This window comes from Harpia harpyja, chromosome 7, assembly GCF_026419915.1.
Source record: "Harpia harpyja isolate bHarHar1 chromosome 7, bHarHar1 primary haplotype, whole genome shotgun sequence".
Classification (NCBI taxonomy): Eukaryota; Metazoa; Chordata; class Aves; order Accipitriformes; family Accipitridae; genus Harpia; species Harpia harpyja.
The window spans coordinates 44,916,979-44,942,307 of NC_068946.1; the positions used below are offsets into that span (position 1 = coordinate 44,916,979).

Below are 25,329 nucleotides of genomic sequence, written 5' to 3' on the forward strand. Positions count from 1 at the left end.
GCTGACCCACTTTGACCTTAAGATTACTGGCAGGACATCTGGGATGTCCTTGCAAGGCAGAGCTGGCTCACCGAATGTGCCTAACTAGGGGCACAGACCGATTTGTTCGTCTGGGTGCAGCGATCATTCAAACAGCGTGATTGTAATGGAGGTTGCACAAATTGATCCTGGTCAGACTCGGTGTATTTATTTGCTTGCACTTTGGCATCGTTGCCGACACGTGAGGATAAAGCAGAGTTCTCGTTTAGGATTTAATGATAAACAGTGGAACCAACTTAAAAGGAGAACAGGTCCTAGTTTCTAAGCCTCTCTTCCAGTTACGTCTCTCTTCCCTTATTTTTTGTTCCCTTACTCACTCCTTACTCCAGATCTCAGACCAGCAGAAGCTTTTAAAGGCCCTGACAAAAAAGCATCAAGAACGAGGTTATTGGCCAGAAGGCTCTCTAGAGCAAGGTACACACTGGGAGAGGGGTGGAGGCACAAAAAACTAATCCTAGCGGGGAGGCCAGTGGGACGTTAGAAAAGAAGAGCTGGAACTTTTTTCTTTTTAACCTCTGTTGAAATTGCTTTTTAATTGTGATTGCCGGCGGTAGCTGGAGAGGGGGTTGCGTGCTTTTTGGTTTTGTTTTTCTTTTGCCATGCGCCGGATCCCTGTGGGAGCTGCACACGCTCTCCGGGGGGGGTGGGATGCTCGCCCCCGCCCCGACCCGCGCCGCGGGGCGGACTACAAGCCCCGTCATGCCGCCGCGCGGGCGGGCGGTAGCGGCGGAGCGCGCCTGCGCCGCCAGACGTGGCAGCAGCCCGCAGCGGCGGCGGGTCCGGAGCGGGTCCGGCTCGGCGGCGGCGATGGCTGCGCCGGGGCAAGGCGCGGGGGCTGCGCGGCGCCGCGGGCGGCTCCCGCTGCTGCTGTTCGGCCTGGCGGTGAGTGGCGGCGGCCGCGCCCCGGGGCGGCGGGGGGCGGGCGCGGGGTGTCCCCCTTCCCCGGGCCGGGGCGGGGGCGCTCGGCGCGGCCGGCGGAGTTGGGGGAAAGTTGGGAGCGGGACGGGCCCCTCGGGCTGGGCGCGGCGGCTGCCCCCGCCGCCCGCACCCGCCGCCGCCGCCCTGGGCGGGCTCGGCACGGCAGGGCACAGCCCGGCATGGCTGGGCTCCGGCAGCTCTCCTCCCGGCTGTTTCCCAAGCCCTCTGCCCGTGCGCTGCTTTCTTGCTTCCCTCCCTTTCTCTGTGTCTCTCAAAAAAACATCCAGAAAAAACCCACCCCGGCGTGCGGCGGCGTCTCGCCGAGCGGCTGCGGGCTGGAGCCCCCGGCCGCACCGGCCCCGGGGGCTCCGATCGGCGGGCGCTTCGTTCGTAAGTTTCGTGTGAAAATCGGTGCCGCGGCGGCAGCGGGCTTCCCTCCGTCGTGGCTCTGCCGCAGCAAAGCTGGCCTCGCTCGGCTTTGTGCACCTGTGCGCGGGCACGGGCGGCCGTGGGCAGTCCGGGCGGCCGTGGGCAGTCCTGCCGCCCCTGCCCGTGCGTCCCTCGAATGTGGCGCTCTCCATCTTAGTGCGTTCCGGAGGAACTGGGTATGTTTCACTGAAATTACAGTAAGTAGAACACCCCTTACCTCAGGGAGACTCCTAGACTTACAGAAATATTTTAAAGTCTGATTTTTCTTTTTTTTATCCACAGAATTTAGCATAAATAGCTCAAAAGATTGGCGAAGACATGCTTTAAAGCACTCCTTTATTTACTTTATTGGCACGAACTGCAGTTCTTCCTTCTGCCTGGACAAATAGAGTTAATAATTAATGAAAATTACATTAATTTTTTTACGCACGCGTGATCCGAAATGTATTTGGAAACGCATGACTTAGGAGTGCTCATCTAATTCATACAGATCAAGCGTGGAATTGCTAATTGCCCTATGCTTATTTTGTACTAATATTAGAATTGCCATTGTGGGACAGAAAGAATTGGCCCTGTCTGATGTAGCCTTTTGCCCCTGCCAGGGGCCTCGCTATCAGCTCATTCAGGAGGAGGGAAAAGAAATGCTGTGCATCCTGCACAATTTTTGTTTTGTTCTAAGCTTGGTCTAGAAGCACAGACCTCTGCTATCTGCAATTTAGTTATTGATTTCAAGTGAAACTGAAGTCAGGCTGAATTCTTCCTAAAATGTTGGAGAGGTCTTAGTGTGGCTTTTTTTTTACCTGTGGCTCATCTGTAATATTCACAGTACTTTTCTCAACGATACTTTTTGGCAGTGAATTCCTCAGATTAAGTATATACTGTGGAGCAAGTGAAGTTACAAGTGGACTGAATTTTCCCTTAATTTAAAATAACTAAGCACGCAGAGTTATTTGTGGTATTTCCTTCTATATCCACTGCAACTGTCAGACCTTATCTTACTGTAACATTCATGTTATGTTAATGTAAGCATTTTGCTGTGATTTCTTTCTGTAGATTAAAATTCCCCCCCCCCCCCCCCCGCTTTCTTCATGTGAATCTGTTGTTCCTAACTATTCTAGTTGCCCTTCTTTGGACCTTTTGTATTGCAGAGCTGGTATCTTTGAGATGAGCAGAGTGGGCCTGCCGTTGTCAGTGAAATTATATGAAGCCCTTATAATTTATCCACATTATTCTCTCTTATCCTTCTTGATTTGCCCCAGCATTTTATTTGCTGTGTGATACTGCATGCTGAGCAGATGTCTTAATTGAGCTGTTGATTCAGCTAATTCTTTCCCCTTTGCTGTATTCAAGTAGCTTAAATTATTTCTTTCAGTTTGTGTTATCTTGCACTTGAAGGTGCGATTTTTCATCTTGAAATGTGTAACTGTACGCCAGGATTAAAAAACTAGCCTACAGCTGTGACATTGCAAAACCTGCTTTTAAATTTTTCTTGAGTCAATGTTTGCAAAGTCAGTGAGACTGTTAAATCGGGACGTTCTCAGTGTGTAAAGTTAAAGTGAAGGTAATGCCAGCTGCTTGGTAGGACAGAGGTTAATGAGAACATTGTCTTTCCTTCCAGCCTGTCCTTTTTTATGTACCCAAACGTGATTTTTTTTTTTTTTTTTCCACAAGTGCTGAGTGCTTGCAGTGCACCTGGGACAGCAGCTAGAGATATGCATGCCTAGCACTCCTGAAAAATAGGGCTCATTTTTAAAGTAGGACCCAAAATTGGAGGTGGCTTCCGAGAATTGAAATCCTTATCTCTGTAAGACTTCCTGCATTTGTAAAAGGAAAACTACAAAGCTGGATGAAGAAAATACTTCAGTATCTTCTAATGTTAAGTTGTTATCTTCTGCATCACTGTGAATGTGACATACACACGTGAGGAAGATACTGCAGTGATCTCTGCCTGCTGTGAAGTTTTTTTTTCTTGAATGAGTTGGAGAGTCATAGGGAAGTTGTGGTTTAACTTTAAAGATACTTCCCTATTTGGTATGTCAAGTAGTTGACTATATTTCACGCTTGGAGGACTGAATTTACTGCTAAAGGCATTGGGAAGGAGTTTCACACCGAGGTGGATTTGCGTTTCCTCTGATGTATTCGGTACTGTCCTTTCCCTAGCAGAGGCCAGCCACTGCTTCCAACAGGATTACGCATCTGGGATTTGTTTGCTTTGCAAACACTGATGAACGTTATCTCAGGCCAACATGGCAAAGGTCATTTTGTCTTCTGAGTCTGACCGACTTACGGCCATTGGGAACCTGGTGCCTTCAAAGAAAGGCTTGAAAGGAACATTTCGGGCTTCCAGCTCCTCAAGTCCCAGTAACATCACAGGAATGCACCGGTGAGCACTGACGTGGACTTGTGAATCCAGGCCTGTGGGGAGGGCTTGGACTTGTCTCACTCTTTGTGTTGCAGGTAGCCCTGCAGCGTGTCGGCAGTGCCTTTGCCTCTGGTGAGTTTGCAGGCAGGGTGTGAGCGCTGCTTCTCCTCTGCAGTGCTCAGGTGCTGTTTCCTGTGGTGGTACTTCAGCTTGAATTTGAGAGTACCTTTTCCCATCCAGTTTCTGTTTATTCTACAGGAGCTGCTTTGGGAAGTGTTTTGCCACAGTCAGAGAAGAGGGTATTGCAGAGGCAAATCCCTTACTTGCTGTCCCGCCACCCCATTCCTACTTCGCCTGTTCCCTCTTTGACATACAGATTTTTAAAACTTGTGATGTGGGCTATGCTCTGTCTACTCAGATGCCCTTCTGTCGTGGTTTAACCCCAGCTGGCAACTAAACACCACGCAGCCACTTGCTCACTCCCCCCAGGTGGGATGGGGGAGAGAATCAGAAGAGTGAAAGTGAAAAAACTTGTGGATTGAGATAAAGACACTTTAATAGGTAAAGCAAAAGCCATGCATGCAAGCAAAGCAAAACAAGGAATTCATTCACCACTTCCCATTGGCAGGCAGGTGTTCAGCCACCTCCAGGAAAGCAGGGCTCCATCATGTGTAACAATTACTTGGGAAGACAAAATGCCATCACTCTGGACATCCCCCTCTTCCTCCTTCTTCCCCCACCTTTATATGCAGAGCGTGATGTCATGTGACATGGAATATCCCTTTGGTCAGCTGTCCCAGCGGTGTCTCCTGCCAACATTTTGTGCACCCCCAGCCTGCTTGCTGGCAGGGTGGTATGAGGATTAGAAAAGGCCTTGACTGTGTAAGCACTGCTCAGCAATAACTAAAACATCCCTGTATTATCAACACTGTTTCTAGCACAAATCCAAAACACAGCCCCATACCAACTACTATGAAGAAAATTAACTCTACCCCAGCCAAAACCAGCACCACCTCCCAAATCAAACCTTGGCTTTCAGGACTGGTTTTGTTATTCAACTCCATACCTTATGGAGTGATGTTTTGAATACATTGGCTTTGGTGCCAAAGCGCCTGGGATATTGCTGCAAGTGTGGTGTGGTCATCAGAGGTGGTGTTTCTGCCCAGGGGTGTGTTCACGGTGTCATGAGCAATTGGTGATTGAAGAGGTTCTTGTTCCATTGTTGACCATTTCTTCTGCTTTTTGGTGATGCAGTTCCTTGAGTTCCTTCATTTCAGTAAAACTGAGGTAATGAGACTCACCTTTCTTCAGAGTTGTGTTTGGAGGTCCGTGAATGGAAAAATTCAATGCAATTTGCGACCAGAATCACAAACTAGCATTGCCTTAAATTTCTTGATGCAGACAGGGTCACTTTGGAAGTAAGTTATGGTTTACCTTGATCCCGCCACCATTTCAAGCTTGTGAATGGCAAAAAATTGTGACGGCAAAGCAGGTCTTAAGTTTTAGCACTTGCTAGCTGAAAGTAGCTGGTAGCATTGGTGGAGGGTGCTGTGATTTGTGCGCTTGCAGAACATAGATAACAAAGCTAATCTCATTTGCGGCCACCTTGATGATGTCCTGTCTGTTGTCTTTGGGTTTATCGTCATACAGCATATTTGCTGGGTGACTGCAAATAGACTGTTTCTCCCCGCCCCTCACTTTTCAGGAGACGGCACGCCATGAGCATGTGGTTGTGTGCTGCTCTAGGATCAGCTGTGTGCTGGCTTGCTCTGATGTATCCTTCCTTTTGCCTCTTGCAGATCACTTCCTTTCTGTGTGAATTTTACTCCAACTATTTAAATTAAGCTTTGTCTCCTATCACTTGGCAGAAAAATCTGAGGATTAATTAGTTAATATTTGCGCAATGCTTTGAAGTTAACAGGTGCCATATAAAGTGCTAAGGATTTTCAGGTGTCATTTTTTGCCCTCTCTTCTTTGTAAGTCCCATTAATTGTGTTTTTTGTTGTCTTTTTATAGCATCTCCTATGTGTTTTTTGAGTAGGTTATGCTTCTTTAAACTTCTTCAAAATGCAGTTTTTAGTGGGGGATTATGTGGCATATGCTTTGCTCATGCCCTTAGCTTCTGAAGTCATCCAAATATACTCATTCAAAAGTGATGCCTGAAACATTGTTTCATCAACAGCTTGTTTAATATATATTGCACCAATGCCTGGCTTGAAGAGAGAGTGAGCTTCATATTCCTAATAAGGACAAAGTTATTTGTCAGCATTAGTAATTGACCCTATTACAGTCAGTTGTTAATTAGTAAATAGTTGCACAGGTTTTCCTTCACTAAGCACTTGAAAAACAGTGATAAACCATACAATTAATTAGCTACGCAGAGCCCCTAAGAACAACCTTTAGTATAGACTATTATGCCCGTAGCTTATGTTCCTTAAAACCCAGTGTTTAAGAACAATATGAACAGTAGAGTCTAGTCAAATCTTGACGTCTCCATGGTATTTTTTGCTATCTTCTATATTTGGAAAATGAACATAGCAAGCACCACGTTAAGTGGAGTGCCTTATTTGTAGCATTCTTCAGCCTAAGTTAAAGAATACCAAGACACTCTGTGTCAGGATTTTAATTTGCCTTCCTTCGTGAACAAAAGAAGATATGACACTTGCCTCTTGTAGCTATGACCCACCACAATAAAATGTCAGCAGTGCTTGGGGTTTTTTTTATTCCTTGAATGGCTTGAGGTGAGAGTTAATTGATCTGGATTATATACAGAGTAGGAATGCGTTCTTCCGTGGAGCTCATGGGAAATGCACAAAAACCAAGAAGTGTCCGATGGGAGTGTCTGCAAATGTAAATCTGTCAGGCAAAACCATGTTTTTTTAATGCTGTCAGTCTTCCGATGCAGAAGTTATTGATCTTCCGGTGTATCTTCTGGGGCGCTCCTCACCTGGCCATCCCTTGCAGATGTGGTTGGGAGAACATGGTTTTGCGGTCCAAGTGGGATTGCATTGGCTACTGCAGGGGCTATTTCAGTTGTGACCCCTGAAGTCTGAGACCCAAGTGCTACCCTTTCTCTTCCCCCCTCTTTCAAATAATAAATTCTTAGCAGGCTTCCTTGAGGTACCTTTGGGTAACAGAGAAAACCCGTCTCCCCTCATCTGATTTGATTAAAACGTTTCTACAGCTATTTTGGATATTAATCATGAATGAAAACAGGGGACTGTCCTACTTATCACTATCCATCTTGGAAGGCATTTGTTACAAATGGCTCAGTGATCAAAGCAGCACAACCCTGAATGTAAATAGCAGCAGAGGGAGGGCTTGTAAGTGAAAAGCAAGCAATTATTGCACAAGGTCAAGAGTGGTTTGTATGATGAACAAGGAAGATAAAACATCTGCAGTCAAACTGTGATTCTTGTAAACAAGGGGACTTTGGATTTGAACATCTTGTATTTTTAAGTGAGAACAAATTGGGGGGAAGGGAGCAACAGATCTGTTTCTCTCTTGCTCTTGCCTGGAGATAGATGACTTAGACCTGGTATTTTCAGTACGTGCACGCTGCGTGCACCCCAGGACCTGGCTGTGCCACCGGCTGATCTGCAGGTTTACGAACCTCCATCACTGCAGCACAGAGATGTTCCTTCAAATCTACCTTCTGAAGTTAAGTGTGCACTTCACCACAGGGTTCACTTTGGAAACTGAGTGGGAAAGGAAAGGTGAGATCCGGTCTTGTTCTTGGGATTTCTTGCCTGTTCCCTCCCCACTGCCCCCCATTTTAATGTAGCAGAGGAGACCTCTGCTTAGAATGTGAACTACTCCCCTCCTAAAGAAATTAATTATGAAATTAAATTCAGTTATCTCCATTACTGCTCGGAATTCTGAGGCAGGTTTGCTTTTCAGCTAGATTCCCATAAAATGCCTTGTCAGACACAATCTGTTTTGTATGTACAGGGTTGCTCATTGATCATATTTACAGTGGGTTGAATGTTGTCCCAAAATGAGAATGACATCAGTGGGCGGTTAAGCTAAGACAGAAATCAAAGTCAACGTCTTGCTGAAAAATGGGCTTTTGAAATTGTGGTTGAGTGTAAAACTGCGTCCCTGCCAAGCAGCAGTTGTGCTAGAATCAGCGTTGTTCGCGTCACCCCCAGCTATTCTTTATGAATAGTGTGCAAATTGTCTACCTAATTATACATCTAAGTGGTAGTGTGCACATAAAAATTGTATTTTGACATATGGATTCAGGCACCTAAGCACTGTTTCAGCCGTGTATCCATTTATATTTTTTTATGCATAATTTGTGTCCAGGGAAATACATTTTTTTCACGCTCTTGAGCTGCAAATAGGAGAAATAGGAGAGTTTTTCTGTCCAGTGTACAATGCTAGTCCTCTGATAGTTCTTCCTTATTTAATTTTGATTTGTATTTTCTTGGTTTTAAAACCATGTGTTTTCATTGCCCTTGATTATAAATAAATAAATAAATAAATCTCCAGGCATGCTACTTATCCTTAGCAAAAGACCGTGCTGTCACAAAGCTTTTGTGGGGCACAACTCATAAATTGAACTGGGTTCTGTGGGAACATCAGTTAAGCATTTATCACATTTAATTTGAATAATAAATGTAAAATATGAAAATACGTTCTTGTGGCTGCTTGAAAGATACTCCCTTTTCTCATTCTGAAATGAGATTCAGAGAAGAGTAAAAACTTGAGAAATAAACTCTGCTTTCTCAGATCCTTGATGGTTTTGAGAAAACACAGCCTGAGGGATGACCACATTTTTCAATAGCGTCAGTCCTGGAAGTGTAATTAGAAAATAGTTATTTGCCTGTAACTCTTTTTGCCTCTGGGTTTCTGAAAGCTCAGATGTTTCTTGGGTACCAATTCTAAGGGAATGGGGTTGTGGAGTGTTTTGCTGCTCTTTAACGCTTGCATATATTCGGCAGCTCTGCAAGGAGTTGCTGGAGAGTAGGGGAAAAAAAAGGAAAATTAAACCTTTTTGACTGATCAGACTTCTTCCACCTAGCTCGCAAGATTATATATTTAAATACATGCTTTGATTTGAAGAGCAGAGGCAGAGCTAGAGCACATGTGGTTTTGTACCTTGTACTTGAATAGCAGTGTCTCTCAGCAGTTTTGCATTGACTGTCTTGAGGGTTTGGGTTCACTTACATTTTACTTGAGTATCCTTCATGCATCTTAGATCAGACACTATAATCGCACAACTGATATGTGACCTACACCATAAAAAATTCTGTGAAAATAAATTCAGATTGAGATCTTGAGCTGGGGAAAATCTGTAGACTAGAAGTGCTACCAGATTTGCATTTCATAGTCTGCCGTGTGTAGTTTGCCTTTTTCTGAAGGTTTCCACCAAAGTTTCTTGCATCTGAGGACACCAGGTGACTATTGTGTTGGTTCCAGCTCACTGAGCCAGCCACGCATGAGGACCTGTTATGCTAGGCACTGCGCAAACAGCATGAAATAAAATAGACCTTCCCTCAGTTTTGTTGCAATTTCTTGTCAGCTTAACTGTCGCAGGGCAGGAGTGGCACAGATGTTGCATGTGCTGGTCCCAATATGCCTTCTACTTTAACAGGTACCAAGGTAGGCAGCTTCTTGAGAAAAATGTTTGGAGTGTTTCTTAATTTATCAGCAGTGGTGGTGAATAGATTTTAAAGCTTTAGGATGCTCAAGTGACAAGAGAATTTAGCTTGTTTCTTATTTATAGAGTTCCATATGTGTGAATGTAGCACTTCCTGACGCATATGAAAAGAGGCTTCCTGCCCAGGAGGGACTGTCACCTTTCTTGACCTCTTTTTAATATGAGCTCATCTCCTCTTGTGCCCTGGATTTAAACAAGAAGCAGCGTGCTTGATCGGGGAGTGCCTGGCTGATGAGCTCTCCTGCAAAATGTCTGGAGTAAATCTACCTGAGTCATATCTCACAATTAAAGTCACATAGCACAGTACATGCAAATGAACCTTGTCTTTGCTGCTGCTTTGCCTGTGGGCTGTGCAGGAATAAGAGCCTGGTTGTCCGTGAAGAAGAGTGTGTAACTGCTTCCATAGGATTCTCTTTTCCCATCCTCTTAATTTCATGCTGTTGATAGAACTAGTGGCTGTAGCCCTGGTGAGGCTGTAGCTGCTGGTACGTTCATCACAGCATTGGCGCTGCAGCAGGGCAAAGCAGCCCCGTGGCTGGGACTGGCATTGGTTGAAAATGACTGCTTGGCATCACTTGCCTTCAGTGGAGCTGGTAGCGAAGACGGAGGTTCTTTGGGAGGTTTAGTAATACACCGGCTTCTCATTCATTCCTGGGTAGGGTCTTCATTTATTTCAGCAGGAGAAGGCTGGAGAGCGTGGAACTACTTAATTCTTATCAGTTTGCAAACACCATGTAGTGCAAATGTGTATTGGGAGACGGTGAACTTTTCCACTCAGCCGATAACCTCCTGGTATTGCTGTGGCTGCCTTAAATGTGCAGGCAGGGTGTTTCTGTCCAACTGGATGCCTTAAGCTTGGACCTTTTGGGTTTTATAACCAGGAAAGGCTGCAACATTAATCTTAATTAAAGGGAGATGATGATTTATTCGGCAGGTCTGACTGGTGCGCTTGTATGCACAATGCATTTCCCAGTGGGTTTTGGTACAAACCATAGGATCAGAGAGAGCTGCTATAGTAAAACTGCAGGAAAATGAGTAGCATGTATTGATTTGATACCTGGGGAGGAATTGGGCAAAGTAGCAGTGGATATATGCAATGTGACGTGCTTCTCCCTCCAGGCGCCTGCTGTTCCACCAGGGCAGCGAGTTTTCAGTTAGTGGCAACACGGACAAGGCGGTAGTTAAAGCTGTCGCTGTTTCCAGAATCCAATTCTTCAAGAGGTTTATAACTCTGCCATTATGGAGGTGGGGGGGGGATTGCTGAAATTGGCTAAACAGCTTTTCCATCTGGAAAAGACATGAAATATACATACTTCCACCCTATTGGTAAAACTGTACAGATGGTTTAAACAAAGTTCATAATACCATTTGATGTCATGTTGAAAGTGGCCTTTGTGGCTTTTTTGGTCCAATTATTTTTTTTGGCACTGAGTTCACAGACTACAGTATCCCTGATTGAGTCCGGTTTTCTAAACCAAAGAAGCAACCTGTAGTTTCATTTTTTTCCCTCTGTGTTCAGCCTTAGTTTCAGTAAAGTTTAGTTTTAGTCTTCTGTAACTCAAGGCATAAATAAAACTTTAAGACACTTGGATAATTAGAAAAAATTGAGGTGAAGGGAAAAGTTTTAGAAAAAATACTTGGGATTAAAGAGATTGCTCATAAGTCAATGTTAGATTAATCCCTCCTGTACAGCCTCTGATTGCGATGAGTTTTGAGCAGGAATTTGCATGTCTCTGTCACCTCACTTAGCATGACTATATTTGTCTACTTTGATTGGCAACAGCATGTATTTATCTCAGAAAATACACAAATGATTCGTATACATCAGCCTGAAGTAGGAAGGCTGAGCTCTGGACATCTGGATTTAGAAGAATGCAAGTCTGTCAGTCGAATTAAAGCATCAAGAACATTTATGCTGAAGGTAGGGGCTGACTTTCAAATGTGCTTTTTCTCTTCTCACATTTAGACCATCTGGTCAGCAGGGCTCGGTGGTAGGAATCCTGCCTGCGGAGTGGGATAACTTGTTTGCTCTAAGCCTGTGTGGCCTATTGTGCTCTTATATTTCATGTTATAGGTGTATCTTCTAGTGACTTTAAATTCCTGAACATGTCCTGGGCTCGTTTTGAGGATGACCTCCGTTTCAGCTCGGCTTCTTACCTCTACCTCGTGGGTCACAAAACTCCCCCTCCCCTTTCCACATGTAAAAACTTCTGGCACTTATAAAGTATGTTTTGTAGGTGCAGTCTTTTGTTTCTGTGCCTTAGTGATGTGGTGTTTGCAAATAGCTGAATTTGTAATGAAGTGTAGTGCCTGGGGCTGCATGTTCTGACTTTGATTGGCTTAGTGCCTTGTTTTGAATGCTGCAATCTGTAATACAGGGGATGCAAGAAGAACAGCCTCTTACTTGTTCACATCCACCCTGGACGTATTTTCCAGCCCAGTTGGAGTGAGACATGATAAAAATTACTTCTGTAATTAAGAAAACGTTGAACCTCTTGTGTGTGTTAGGCAAATGAGCTAAAGCTTTTAGCTGAGCAATTAAGTGTTAAGGTTTTACTGTAAGGTAAATGTAAACTAGACAATTTCTCCAGCTAAGCTTCCTATAATCATTCCATTAGTATGAATTCAGTACAGTAGGGAGGCAGCATAGCCCGATGGATAAGATTATTATTATTATTATTGATGATTATTACAGTACAAATGAGCAGTAGAGGCCCCAGCCGAGGTTATGGTCATATTTTGATAAGTGTTTTACTTTATGGTAGCATAAAAGACAGACTCTGCTGTGGAGTGGTTGTAATTTAAATAGACCAAAAGATGCAACAAAAAATAATTTCTTTGCATAGATACAGAACTGAGATGCAGAGAGATTAAATGCCATGCCTTCCCTGTGGCCAGTGGAAGCCAAACTTGATCTTGCGGCAAAAGCACTGGTGTGTGCGTGAGGTATGGTATGGCCAGTGGGAAACATAAGCCCTGTTCCACTTTGGAAGGGTGGGTGGGAGAGGGTTGTGGTTACTGCTGTGATGCGGGTGCTGGATTACTTGCAAATTCTGTTTTCATTTCCTTCATCTGCTCTGTGTCAGTGTGGGTTAGTTATTTTAACTTATTGGCTATTACTGTCTTCTGTGGGATATCCAAGTACTCGACTGAGTTTGCAGTGTATTCTGAGATCTAGGGACAAAAGTGCTCTTGAAGTGGTAATTTGCTGCTTCTCTTGTTACAGTATATTAAATTTACATAATAATTTTTATCTGATTATCTGACTAAGGAACTCCACTTTTAAAGGGAGTGGCTTCTTAACTAAAACAGTATTCCTGATGTGTTTATCTCATCTTTCCATTTAAGGATGCTTGCTGGGAGTGGTATTGGTCCAGTTTCAGTAAGTCACGTGTATGGTTTTTTATTTTTCTTTTGCTGATCAAATCGATATGATCGTTTATTTAAGGCAGCATGTCTCAAGATCATGAAAAAAGGTCAAGGCAATTTCAAAAGCAGTTTATGTCTTGTTTCTCAGCATGGACCCTGTTACTAATGTTTCTGGCTTTATGTTTCTGTAGGCATTCTTGCCGGCGTTCATGTACTCATTGAAGGTGTCTCCACTCATAGAAAAAATAAGTGACCACAAGGATTTTAAGAAGCTTCTCAGGACACGGAATAACATACTAGCGCTGTATTCCAAATCTGGTAAGTCTTTTTTTTTTTTTTTTTTTTTTTTGATGTCACAGCTCTTTGTGCCCAGCAAGGTGCGTGCGTTTGAACATCTGTGTGCCCATTTGGTTACCTGCGTACATGCTCAGATGACTAAGCTGTTTGCCCTTACTTGCTCTCTGTTCAGTGTTGCCTTACGTGACTGCAAGGTGCTACTATGTGACTACAAGGGCTTCTTCAGGACTGGTGTCCTTTGTTCCAGCTCAGAGGCTCCTGATGTTTCAAGATTGGAGTCGTCTTAATTTGGTTTTCTAATAGCTCTGTCACATTGGCAAAAATGCATTTTATTCTGGCTTTGTCTCCAAAACTGGCTGCTCATAATAGCTGTCAGCCAGAGCTTTCTGGTGTGTTTATCACAGTAGTTTGCAAGTTTCGATTTCCTGGTCACACTGAAAGGCTTAGTGTTTGTAGTATTGAAATCAATCCATCTTTGCTTCTGACAGCTTTGAGTGTCCCATGGTTGTCTTTCAACTTTAATTAACAAAATATAAAAATAAAAAACGAGCTGCTTGTGTAAGAGGGAGAAATGGCTCATTTCACGTCATGCCACCTGTCCCCTTGAATCTCTTTGCTGTCTCCTCTCTCATTCAGGCTCTCCTTTCTGGCTGTTCACTCTTGCTCTTACCTGTCTGTTTGTTCTTTCTTTTGCTCTATTCTCCTCCTGATGTACCTTTTCTCCTTTGTTGCCTGGTTTGTTTTGGTGTGTTGTTTTGTGTTACACTATGTAAAATGAAGAAACAATCTTTAAGCTTCATATGCAAGTGCAGAATGCTGTTATGGATGTGGAAGTCATTGGACAGCATGAAGTAAAATGTGTCACTAAGATGATTTTCCTTAGTGCTGTATTGTTTTTGTTTGTTGTTGTTGCTTCTTTTTCCTTCCTGCAGGCAAGCAATACAAGATAATGCTTTGTTTGGGGGTTGGGTCCTCCCTTTGTGACCTGTTGCAAAGGTCTTATCACAATTAAGCTTAATGACGTTGGCAGAGTGCTCTGGGTTTATAGTGTGGCAAATTGGAGCGGTATGTGGTGACCCAATATCCCCTCTCCCTTACCCCCCAATATCAGAGAATTTTGCAGACAAAAAGATGCAGGTGCTGGGATAATTAACTTTGTTTCCTAAAGATATGCTTATTCTGAAACAGTTAAAAAGATATATGTGACTTAATTTTTGTTAAAATATTTGTGTTTTGCTATAGTGGGAAACTGAGTGCTCAAACTTGGCCAAATGGTTTTGTAGTAACAGGTTCAAAGTGAAAGTCATAAAAGAGTTTCTAATGCGTTTTGATTTTGAAAGGAACGCTTTAGATAAAAAGGACATCTGTATTATTGAGCTTTTTAAAGGGAAAATTTTCTTTTTACGCTTAAGATTTTAGGTGATGGTTGCTTTCATTTTTAGAAGCACAACCAGAACACTTCAGCTCTGACACTCATCAAATAAATGTTGCCCTATGGGCATTGTTCAAAAGCTGTGTTGTGGAGATTTCTTTTTCTGTTTTTGTTATTTAATTGGTTGGTTTTAGCAGTCTAAAGCATTGCAGGCAGAGCTGACTGTGGGATTAATGTTTCTTCCTAGAACAGTGATCCTTGTACAATTAGAAATCTCTTGCCTAACTGTCACCCAGAAAGAGGGGAGGGGAAAAAAGAGATATGAAGCTGGATGTGCAATTCTAACCCCAGATACACATCCCCCAGCTGTGATGAGTTGTTGGCCAGCATCTGATCATACTGCTGGAACAAAGGCTTTGCTTCTCAGATGAGCGAAACTAGATGAATATTTCTCTCTCATGCAGAAAATACATTGGTTTCAGGAGATGTCCTCATGTACAGGAAATGTTTAGTTCACCCTACCAACTGGCTGCTGGTGTATCCTGCCAGGGCTGCTCAACTAGTGAGTCTTCTGGGACAAGTCTGTTGTATCTTGAATGCTTACTTTTTAAAGGGTGTTTGTCAAACTGTTCCACTCTAAGTACATGCAAAAAATTCCCCTACGTGTCTACGTCCCTATGTTGGAGAGATGTGGCAGTTGCATGTTATCAGCATTGGGGGTAGGAGAGTTTCTTGAGAGCTAACGTGTGGGCTAGCGTCTCTGATGGCATTAGGCCCAAGCGAAGGCTGTCGAATCCAAAGAATCTGTTTCTGGCTCCGGGGATTGTTGTGATAAAAACTGTGGAGGTTTAGAGATTATTTGAGGGGGCTATCACTACCCTCTGGCTCTACTTCTCTACTCTGACTTCAGTTTCTCAAACGTTGGAGACAAGATATTGGTCTATAGAAGCATTTGGTCTGACCCAATATAGCTGTTCTTGTATTCGATTAGTTGAAGTAGTTGTGGAGCAGCAGCAGTTTGAATAGATCTGGAAGAGGCTCTGAGTTTCTATTTTCTGTTCATTGAGGCAGGAAACATTTTCTGTTAGATTTTGGGGGGAATTGATACTTGTTTGAACCTCTATATTTTTCTCTCCCAAGCTCTTGTCGCATTTTTCTTTTGTGTTTATTTTTAATAACACTTATAAGACTCTTTTGGAATGGAAGTATTTTGCAAAATCTACACATGTGGCCTGGCGTTATAAAAATCTCAGTTGTGCATTTATAATACAGCAAGTTCTTGGAAGGACCTTTTCTGGGTGCTTTCTGCTAATAGTTTTGAGCTCCTCATGACTGTTAGTTTGGGTATCTCCCAGGGTCATGGGAATAACAGTGTGTTATTTTCTGTGTATGACAGGGACAGAATTGAGGCAGGCAGAGATGCTGAATGATTTGTCCTTACAGCTGATCAATGTCCTAAATGAGGTTGCTCTAATTAGCAAGCAGTGGTACAAACTGGTTAATGCCCAGCCACAGGAAAAAGGCAGTGTTGGGATGGAAGCCGGTTTGCAGGAGAGGACACAGTATAGCTCTGTAAATGTAGGTCAGGGAGCATGCCTGGAGGTATGAATTTCAGTGTGTTGTTTAAGGGGGGGAAGAGGGAAGGAACCACCCAACTTCAGCTGCAGCCAGCATTCTATCTAGTTTACAGAAGATTTTACTGATCCCTTTCATACTGGTTTCTTCAAATTAGACAAAATGTTATTCTAGTGCTTCAGAACAAAGGAATGCACCATTGTGTTTTTCTGTGGAGTAATAATGCTGCTGTTGATTTATTTTTGTTATTATTTTGTTTTCCAGCTGCTGCTGCGGAAAGCTCACTCAGGTTACTCTCCAGCGTGGCCCAGGAGGTGAAAGGACGAGGTACTATAAGCTGGATAGACTGCGGGTATGTGTCACGCTGTTTTTCTCCATTTTTTTTTCCTCTCCCCTTTTGGCTTTTATTGCTGACTTAGCTTTTTTGATGGCTTTGAAGCTTTTTGCCTGTAACGGAACCCACATCATTCTGTGCAGTTTCTTCATAGCTGTAGGGAGCCTATATCTTACCATCCTTTCTTCCATTGGACCAGTGGTGGGGAATCATTTTTTCCTTATGGCTGTTGTCACTTCTTCTCTGACAGCATGTTTTTCAGTCTGAAGCTGGACACCCCAGCTAGCATTGCCTTTCACAGGGGGCATGTAGCACGGAAACTCTGACTGCTCTGGCTTTTCCACAAGCCAGGGGAGGAGGAATCTCTCATGTTGTGCCTCAGCTGGAAGGCAATGCAGTTCTGCTCCAACAGCAAATGTTGCATGAGCAGGAGGGCAGTTTGCTTGGTTTTGAAACGTCCACCCATTTGTGTTTCTCAATAAAATGTGCTTTTTTTAAAGAACTTCCTCTGTGCTTGTATAGGTTCATGGCAATTTTTGATGTGAAGGCAGGGAAACCTGTTTTTGTAAGTGGTTGCTTGTGTGGGGAGGAATGAACAGGTGTGTACTTTCTGGTTTGCAGATGTGAAAGCCTCCACTGTGGTTCTGTTCAATAACACATTGCCTGTGGTTTTAGCTTGTGTATCGTAGTGCCTCTCTGCCTCTGCAACTTTGAGAGCTTTGCCTGCAGGTGGCAAATTCCCCTTCCTGTGCTGCAGAGGAACAGCTTGCTGCCTACCTGTGTGTTTGGGTGGATTGCCATAGTATGAACAAATTGTACACTGTGCACAAATCTAAGTCAGCTCTGAAAATCTTGTGGCTCCCTTAAAATTACATTTCTGAAACCAACCTCCGTCCATCAAGCAGTGACCCAGAATAAGTAATTGGTAAATCAGAGTTAACGTGCTTTTGTTGTTGGTTAACCTGTCTTGCTCCCTCCCTGCCACCAGGCAGGTATCTCTCCCGTGGAGTCCTCTGCTTCTGCCTTCTGTTTGCATTCTGCTGGGCTCGTCCAAATGCGCAAACACTTTAATCTCTGCCCAACTGATGGGGTCAGTGTTCCAAGTCATCCACTGGCAGAAAGCAGGTCTGCTCCTCAGAAGTCAGTGAAGCCTGTACCACTTTCCACCTGCTGAAAAGCAAGCCAACTGTATTGACCCTGATGAGGAGAATGTTATGTGGAGATCTGGCATACCTTTGAAATCCAGTCTCCTTTTCTAACGAAAGCACTGATAAACAATTTTTGGTTGTCAGTAATGATGGCTAGCAGATAGGATACTGGGCCAGCTTTTTGGCTTTAGTTGCTAGTTGGCCCTGTTTGTGACTGTGGAGTGGTCACTATCTTTTTGTGTCTTCTGTTTCCCTTCTCTTTTAGGCTACCTCTGTGTTGGGGGACTTAATTGCTTACTGTGTGTGTGCACACGTGGCATGTGTATACAACTGCTGGAATGATGAGGCTGTTCATCTGGCCCTTCAAAATGCTGCTATAATACAACTAAGCAATAACCATCTCCAGGATTTATTTTAGTTCTGGGTTGGAGAAGGAAAGATTCAGTGTTTAGGACTTCAATTTGAAATCCAGGGAAGTTTTGGTACTTAGTTCAATGTGTCAGTCTCTGCTCCTGAGTTTGTAAGTGATGGTGATGGGGAGGGAAAGGTGTTGTTCAGTTTTGCTGTAAAATAAACTTCAATTCATCAAAACTGAATATGGTCTCCCTTTCCAAATGCTGTCATCTAAACCAAACTTTGTTATGGGATTTACTTGCAATCAATGTATTTTAAAGTCTCCTCCAGGTAGTGCTTTAATACATTTCATAGGAAGCTTGGTACCTGCAGTGCCTTTCTTCTGACCATGGTGGGGAAATATTTAATTAAGCTTCCTATTTGTAATGAAAGGAGAGTTATTCCCAGAGAGTGAAGCAGCCTGGTGAAGGTCATGCTGTAAGAGGTTGGGAGACCTGGGAATGGATTTGTAGGTTCCCAAAATTTGCTTTGATGCCAGTAATATCACAATCAGATTGCCACTGCCGAGTGACAGGCAGTGGGCAGGGTGCTGTAACATGGCAATAGCTGTAATTCTCTCTTCAAGGGTTGAGCAGCGCTTCCTTTCAGATCACTCATTTGGGAAGAACCTGGGAAAAATAGATGATCTGTCCAACTGTAGCTGGGTATTTGTTAGAGATGTCTCTTCTATCCTTCCGTCCTGCAGAGGGATGTCATAACAGAGTTTGTGAACTTGCCTCATGGGGCAAAGTGAGCTGGAAGACTAGCTTGTGGCAAAGGAGGTTTTGACGCATGCAAACCACCCCCCCCCCCCCCCCCAAACAGTTTGAGCCTGAACCAAGTTTTGTGGTTGATTTGCTTGTTAAACCTTTAAAGTGTTCAGAAGTCAATCTCATAGTGTTAAGGTAACTTTTAAACAATTTTTTTCTTTCCTTGAAAGATTGTTTTCCTTTGCTTATTGGTTTTCTTTTTTTTTTTTCTGTATACAGGTAGCTGCAAACTGCTGCCCACCTCATTGCAGTGATAATATGAGAGAGGCTGCAGTATTGCTGTCTGTCACTGGTCACAAAGGGCCGGTTGTAGGGCCTGAACAGCTGAGTCCTACCAGAGTTCCTCAAGCTATTCTCCCACTGCAAATATGCTGTGAAGCTTATTTGCAAGTCTTCATGCTGAAACAAACAGCGCACAGATGCAGGGATATTTACAGCACAGGCTCAATTTGTTTTACAAATACTGACAAGAAATGGCTTGTTTGGCAGCAATATTTAGCAGGGAATTTTGGCTTTGCTCTTCACATCCTGCTGTAGTGGACTTCTTTGCCTTTAGATCCAAGCATTGGCAAGGCTGGCATACATGCAGAGTTCTGGTTTGTGTCTCTGCTTCCCTGTGGCGATGTCGGCAGTCTTTTTCTCTTCTTTTTCTTTATTGGTGGTGCTTTTTTGTTTCTTGTCGTTCTCCTTCTTCCCCTCATTTTCAGGAGAAAGCAAGAACATACTGCTCCACTGATGGAAATCATTATGGATTACAAAGTCTCAGCAGTATGTTCTGTATTTCATACAGCACAGGGATGTGTGCAGGTTGGCGGCTGGAGGCAGGCTTCCTGAATTGCTGGCTTACGTGAAAACCGTGTTCCTTGGCCTCAGCTTTTTTTGGGTCTGTGGTATGAGACAGAGGTTATACTTGAGCTTTCAGTTCCAGGTTGAGTGGTCTCGGGGAGACCAGGGAGGTTTGTTTTCCAGCACGACGTGGGGAAATACTTGGTTTCTTGCTGAGAGTGTTAGTGTGGAGTAGAGGAGGTTGCCACTTAGTTTGTCACTGAGGCAGGATAGCAGAGGTCCCCAGAGCACCTGGGCATAGGAGATGTAGGGCTGGGAAGTGCCAGGTACCTGCCTTTCCTGCACAGTTAGCTTCACTTGTGTTAAGTGCCATGCTGGAGCAGGGCCATGCTGAGTGCAACATGCCCAGGGACGCCTCTGTGTGCAGTATTGCAGATAAGGTCCTCGTCCACAGGAGATTTCAAGCAGTTTGCCCAGGCCTCCTTCTAGAGATGAAGGGGCAGCACGAGAATTGCTTGCAGCATTACAGTGGTCACTGTTTGCTCCTGTGTGCTGAGATAGCATGTGTGGGTCTGTACACAATTAAACATGAAGCTATTTCAATTGTGAATAAAAGACCCACAAATAATGTGATAAAATATGTTTTATTGTAGCCTTTCCATGTTTTAATTAGGAAGTGCTTGCTGAGGTGTTTGATATTGAATGAATGGTGGTGTGAGAGTCAACAGAATATTGAATTAATCATGCCTGGTAAGATGCATGGTATAAAGGATAGAGCACAATGTTGCAGGCTGGTAAATCTTCAGTGTCCCAGAGAGATGGATCAGTCATCTTATGAGCAAGTGTTTTGGGACTCGTGTTTGGGGAGATGCCATGTTAATAGGAGCCAAGAGTCCCAGCTTCTGTTCCTGACTCTGCAAATTATTCGCTTCCTGTTACTTTGTGCTGTTAAAAAAGGTGTATCTGTTTTCCAGGCAACTGGGTAAATATTACCTGATTCATTAGTCAATGTTTATAAAGAGTTTGGAGAACTTTGAAAGGAAAAATGCTACAGCAGCATGAATGAGCGCTCTTCATTTAGTGTGTTCAGATGCTATTGGGATGGGCATGTAAGCAAGCAGAGGGTTGGGTTTTTTACTGAATTGTTTTTAGTAGTACGCTGATAGAAATCTTGAAAATTGAAGGGCTCCGTAGGGAGTTGAAAGCTTAAGATGTCTGCAAAAAAGAAAATGTCATGTCCTTTTGTGCAATCTCAGAGTCTGGCTGCTGCTACGTGTAACAGCAGGTTGGGGTGCAGTGGAGCTGGTGTGTGCTGCATAGGCAGATGGATGGTCGGTGTGTGTGCTGCAGACCCTCTGCATCCCCCCTCGTCTCCTGAAACCTTCATCTTTGGAGGCTTAGTCCAACTGGAGGTAAGCGTCGATGTGGTCAAGTAAATGAGGAGTTTTGTGAAGAATAGAAACTCCTAGCAAATCCTTGTGGTGGCAAGTAAAAGGTACAAAGTGATGTGCTTGGGAACACAATAAGATGGAATTACTGCTTGAGTGAAAGACAAAATTTTTGTTGCTTGTCTTTAAAGCAGGCAAAGCTCCAGTCCCAGTTTGTGATGCCCTGAGGTCTGGTTTTGAAGAATAATCATTAACAAGTTATCCTCTAGCCTTCTTGAGTAGGTTTTGTGATAGATCATGGGGTGGCCAAGGACTGATGTTACTTGGAAGAGTGTAACTAGTTTGGGTGAAGTGGAAAGAAAGTAAAATGGCTTTGTTGAAGAGAAGAAAATGTGTTTGGCGGGTTATGAAATGCATTGTGGTCAGGTGCAGCTTTGAGGAGGTGGCAGAAGAGGTTGAAACTAGCTCTTTCCATCCTGAATGTGATTTAGTGAACACTCCTGGTTTTCCTGTTACTGAATTGTCTTGAGGTTTTTATTGGCTATAACTCCTGCCTAATTGTTGACTGGTATTTTCAAAAAAGCACCCTTTTCTTTGGCTCTGGGTAATTATTCTCTGTTCAAACTTGCATGGTTCCCTTTACTGTAGGTCCCAAACATAAACAAAGCTGTGTGATTTCCATCTGCTGTCATAGCGCATGTGCTTGGCTTTAGCACATCAGACTGCTAGGAAGAGTAAATGCCATCTGGTTAAAATGTTTGACTAATTTTTGGTTGGTTTTAATCCCACTTTTTCTGCTCTTGCCTGTCATTCTTGTAGTCCCTTTTGTGTGTCCTGTGCTTCATTCTTGTAGTCCCCATTCCCAATAATTGCTTGTTATTGTTGCAATCCCATGACACTTAGCATAAAGGTAAGACTGTAATTTGGCTGGTAAAGCAGGCCTTTCAAGGCTATGCATCTAAATATGTGCTGGTTCACAAGAGCACCAAATCTAATGAGTAGTTGTCTTTTCTGGGATTTCCCCCAATTTCCGTGTTTATCTGCCTTTTAGATGAAATCTTCCTTCCCAAATTTCTAATTTCCTAATGCATTGATACAGAAAGGCTTTACCCATAAACACAATCATAAATGAATTTCTTTAATGCCTTGAAACAGCAGGGAGGAATTTCAGACGTAAGGCTGCTGGTACAGATGGCATTAAGTGTCATTTTGCTCTTTAGTTTTTACCTTCACTCCTATAAAGCTGATCAGAAGAAGGATTTATTTAAGAGAATAAGTCTACTCATCTCCCTTCCTTGTAGTTGAATTTTAAAGCTGATGAAAAGCTTTGAAATTGCAAATAAAAATGACCAGATCTAATGGAGAGAGGGAAAAAAGGAAGAAGAAAGGAGCGCTGCTCTTGCACTGATGCGACCCCTTCCATCCAAGTAGATTTGCTGTGCATGGGATTTCTGCCTTTTTCGACAGTTGCCTTGAAGGCGAAGGGCAGTGGCAGCTCAGGAGTGGATGGCACGTAATGTTAGGTGCCAGGCTTGGGGAGGTAGCAGGGGCTCTGTTTGCAGCTGGTCCAGGGGAGGTAAGCCAGGTGTCCATCAGGAACACTTCGCAAGTGCAGTTACACTGACAACGTGGTCCTTGTGTGGATGCAATTTATATGGGCAAACTGTGCATTTGCAGCATAGATTTTCAATGCCTTCCTCCTGTCTCTGCCATAACCTCTCTGTGGTTAATGCTAATTCACATTAAAGCCCTTTTATTTTCCTGTAAGAGTGACCATGCAGGAAGTGCCATGCCAGTCTGAAAAAAATTCCTTTAAGTAAGCTCTCAGTTTCTAACATAAACGCATTTAGTCTGGTGTATTGCATTAATTCAGAAATGCACAGTGTTTAGCTAAAATCCACTGTAGTGTTTGGGTGTACGCGCCCGGGCTTATGTCTCAGTTTCATCCTAACTGTGTGTTCCATGGATTTTGCCTAGAATTGCTCATTAACAGCTTAAATGCTGCTGCTTTTCAGACTAAAATGAAGAGTAAGCGAGCTAAGATTTTATGTAAAGTTACCTCCATTTTCCTGCATTCAATACTTCATTTGAAACATCCTCTAGCATCCTCTCCAGACCCATAGTGCAGCTAAAGGTCATAAAACAGGCTACCAAGGGAACAGTATAATGTGCTGCACTGTCTGTGTGCCTGTGGGTGATACATTCAAAACCTGCTTTTGTGGGGATCTTAGATTGGTGTGAACTCAAAGATAGAGTGGTAGCTGTCTTGTGTCCCAGGTTAGGACAGTGTTCCGCTGTACCAGGTTGTGTGAGTTAGAGGAGGTCTGGATGGGTCCAATGAGGAAAGCTGCTGCTTTGCAAAGAGAGTTCAAGTGTTCAGTGTTTCTAGAAGTTCCTGCAAAGCCTTTGGTAGCTCCTGTGAACGTGTTCACCTTATTTCTGTGCAGGTATGTGGGCTGCAGAGTGGCTCTTACTAATTTATGTTTCCATGGAAAGTACCGTTCATTATAACTTCTTGACTTTCTGCAGGGCTGGAGCTTATAATTTTTTCCCTTAATTGTTTTTGCTTGATGATACCTGTTACCTTTTTGTCTTGGGTTTCTTTCTGCTCTTTGGCTCGCTCATGCTTCCAGTGAGAATTAATCTCATGGGTTTTAGTTTTCAGAAAATACTTCTTTTTAATCTCATTCATATAGATTCCTGGCCTCTCTAATTGACTAATGGGCACAGGGAGTCATTTGTATTGGGTGACGAGTGGTGCTGGGTCTCCGCAGCACATGGATTATTCTGTTTGCATTCCTGGCACGTTCCAGGGGAGTGTTTGGAGCAGAAGGCTGCGATTGCCTCGTGGGTCACAGGGAGGCTTTTTGCTGTGTTCTAGGGGGGAAAATCAGGCCCTAAATTCAGATGAGACTCTGTCCTGTCAGTCTGCTAATCCTAATCTTTAATTCTTTTCAGCAGCATGTTTTCTGGTTTTGGTTTTCATGCTCCCCCATCCCTTAAACGATTCAAGCTTTTCATCTGCCACAATGTTTGAACGGCTCGTTTGTTCTGTACTATGGAAACCTGTTGCTATTGTTACTTCTTTTATAAGATAATTTCCATCAGGAACCTAGAATGGTGGCAAAATGTTGCTCTGTTTTCAAAGACAAATCTTGTGTTTTAAGCTTCCTGTGCTGATTACTTCTGTGTTTGTCTCTCCTGGGTCTTGTTCCTATTTTGGTGTCTGCAGGTTCTTAAACCCCACTCAGGAACGTAGTATCAAAGTGCCTGTCTGCACTGAGAGCTGTGTATGGGCTTTCTGTTCAAGTAGATGTAAGCCATTACCATCCAGCGGCTGCTTAGCACAGCTCTTTGGAGAAGTGCTCTTGCAAGCTAGGCTGATGGTTTAAGAAGTGATTTTTTTTTTTTTTTTCCCTCTGATTTCAGATCTCTCAAGAGAGTGATACAGAAAGGTCTGGGATCATTAGAGAATATGAGGAGCCTGACGAATGTGACATACTGTCAGCAGCAGTAGTTGTGGCAGCTGCCACCCCGGGCTGGGAGGGAGGAGTGAGGATGATGGGGAGGCAATGCCCGCAGTCTGAGAGGAAGAGAGTTTTGCAGGGGGTCTGTCTGTTTTTGTTTGGTCAGCAAAGTACACCAACTGCTGTAGTGTAAAGGGATCACAGTCCTTGTTGGAGGGTGGGATTGATGAGTGCAAGGAGCATAGTCAAAATCCCATATTGACCCCAACAATGGGTAATGAATTACATTTTTTATTTTGAAACTTTGTAGGAGCACATCTAACTACAACTGACTGTTAATTACTTCCTCTTTCAGATTAGGTTTGCAAGTGCAAATGTGGTTTTTATTTTTAGGTGGCTTGAGGAAATATCTGGTGTTGACACCCCTTTTGCTGCTTTTCTGGGTCACAAGCTCAATTAATTGTTTGGCAGGATCTCAACTCCATGCTTTCTCAGGATGTTCATCAGTCTGTTGTCTGGAGAGGGTGTTCTATGGAAGGTAGCCAGAGGGCATTGCAGAGGCTGCGCATTGGGCTGGGAAACCCTGTTTGATAATTCACTTCTGAGGGCTGGTCTGAAATTGCGGTTGCACTTCCCTGAAGTTATAACTGGAGTTGTTCTCTGTACGATGGTTTTCACCATAACATAGAAGAATGAAAGCAATTAAACAACAGAGACAATAATGAGAGAGCGTGCTGGTAACAAGATGATGGCTTTGACTGGTACCTTCTAAAGCTTTTTCCAGTGTTGGGAGGCTTGCTTTGTAGGCAGCCCTATTTCTGCTTTGCCATATTGCCCTGCTCTCAGAGCCTGTACCTCCTCCTTACCTGCTCAGTCATGTCTCTTCCAGCTGTTGGGACAGTGACAGTGTTGTATCTGTACAGCCACTGACACAACAGAGCCTCCGTTGCGTTGGGGTCTACAGGCACAACTGTGATGTAAGGGACTGCTGAAGCGTAATTTATGTGGGTTGTTGAG

The 25,329-nt window shown here is 43.7% G+C and overlaps 1 protein-coding gene across 2 annotated transcripts in view; it reads left to right on the plus strand.

Moving 5' to 3' along the window:
• The first annotated feature begins 795 nt into the window (after nt 1–795).
• The window catches only part of PDIA5 (protein disulfide isomerase family A member 5), a 102,787-nt gene continuing 78,253 nt past the window's right edge, over nt 796–25,329 (plus strand). For both annotated transcript variants that reach the window (XR_008235967.1, XM_052792361.1), the window contains exons 1-3: nt 796–921; nt 12,974–13,100; nt 16,291–16,378. Coding sequence is in view for 1 of the 2 variants with exons in the window: in XM_052792361.1 (XP_052648321.1) it covers nt 847–921; nt 12,974–13,100; nt 16,291–16,378 (290 nt within the window). In the remaining variant the exon portion in view is untranslated. The remainder of the gene's footprint in view (nt 922–12,973; nt 13,101–16,290; nt 16,379–25,329) is intronic.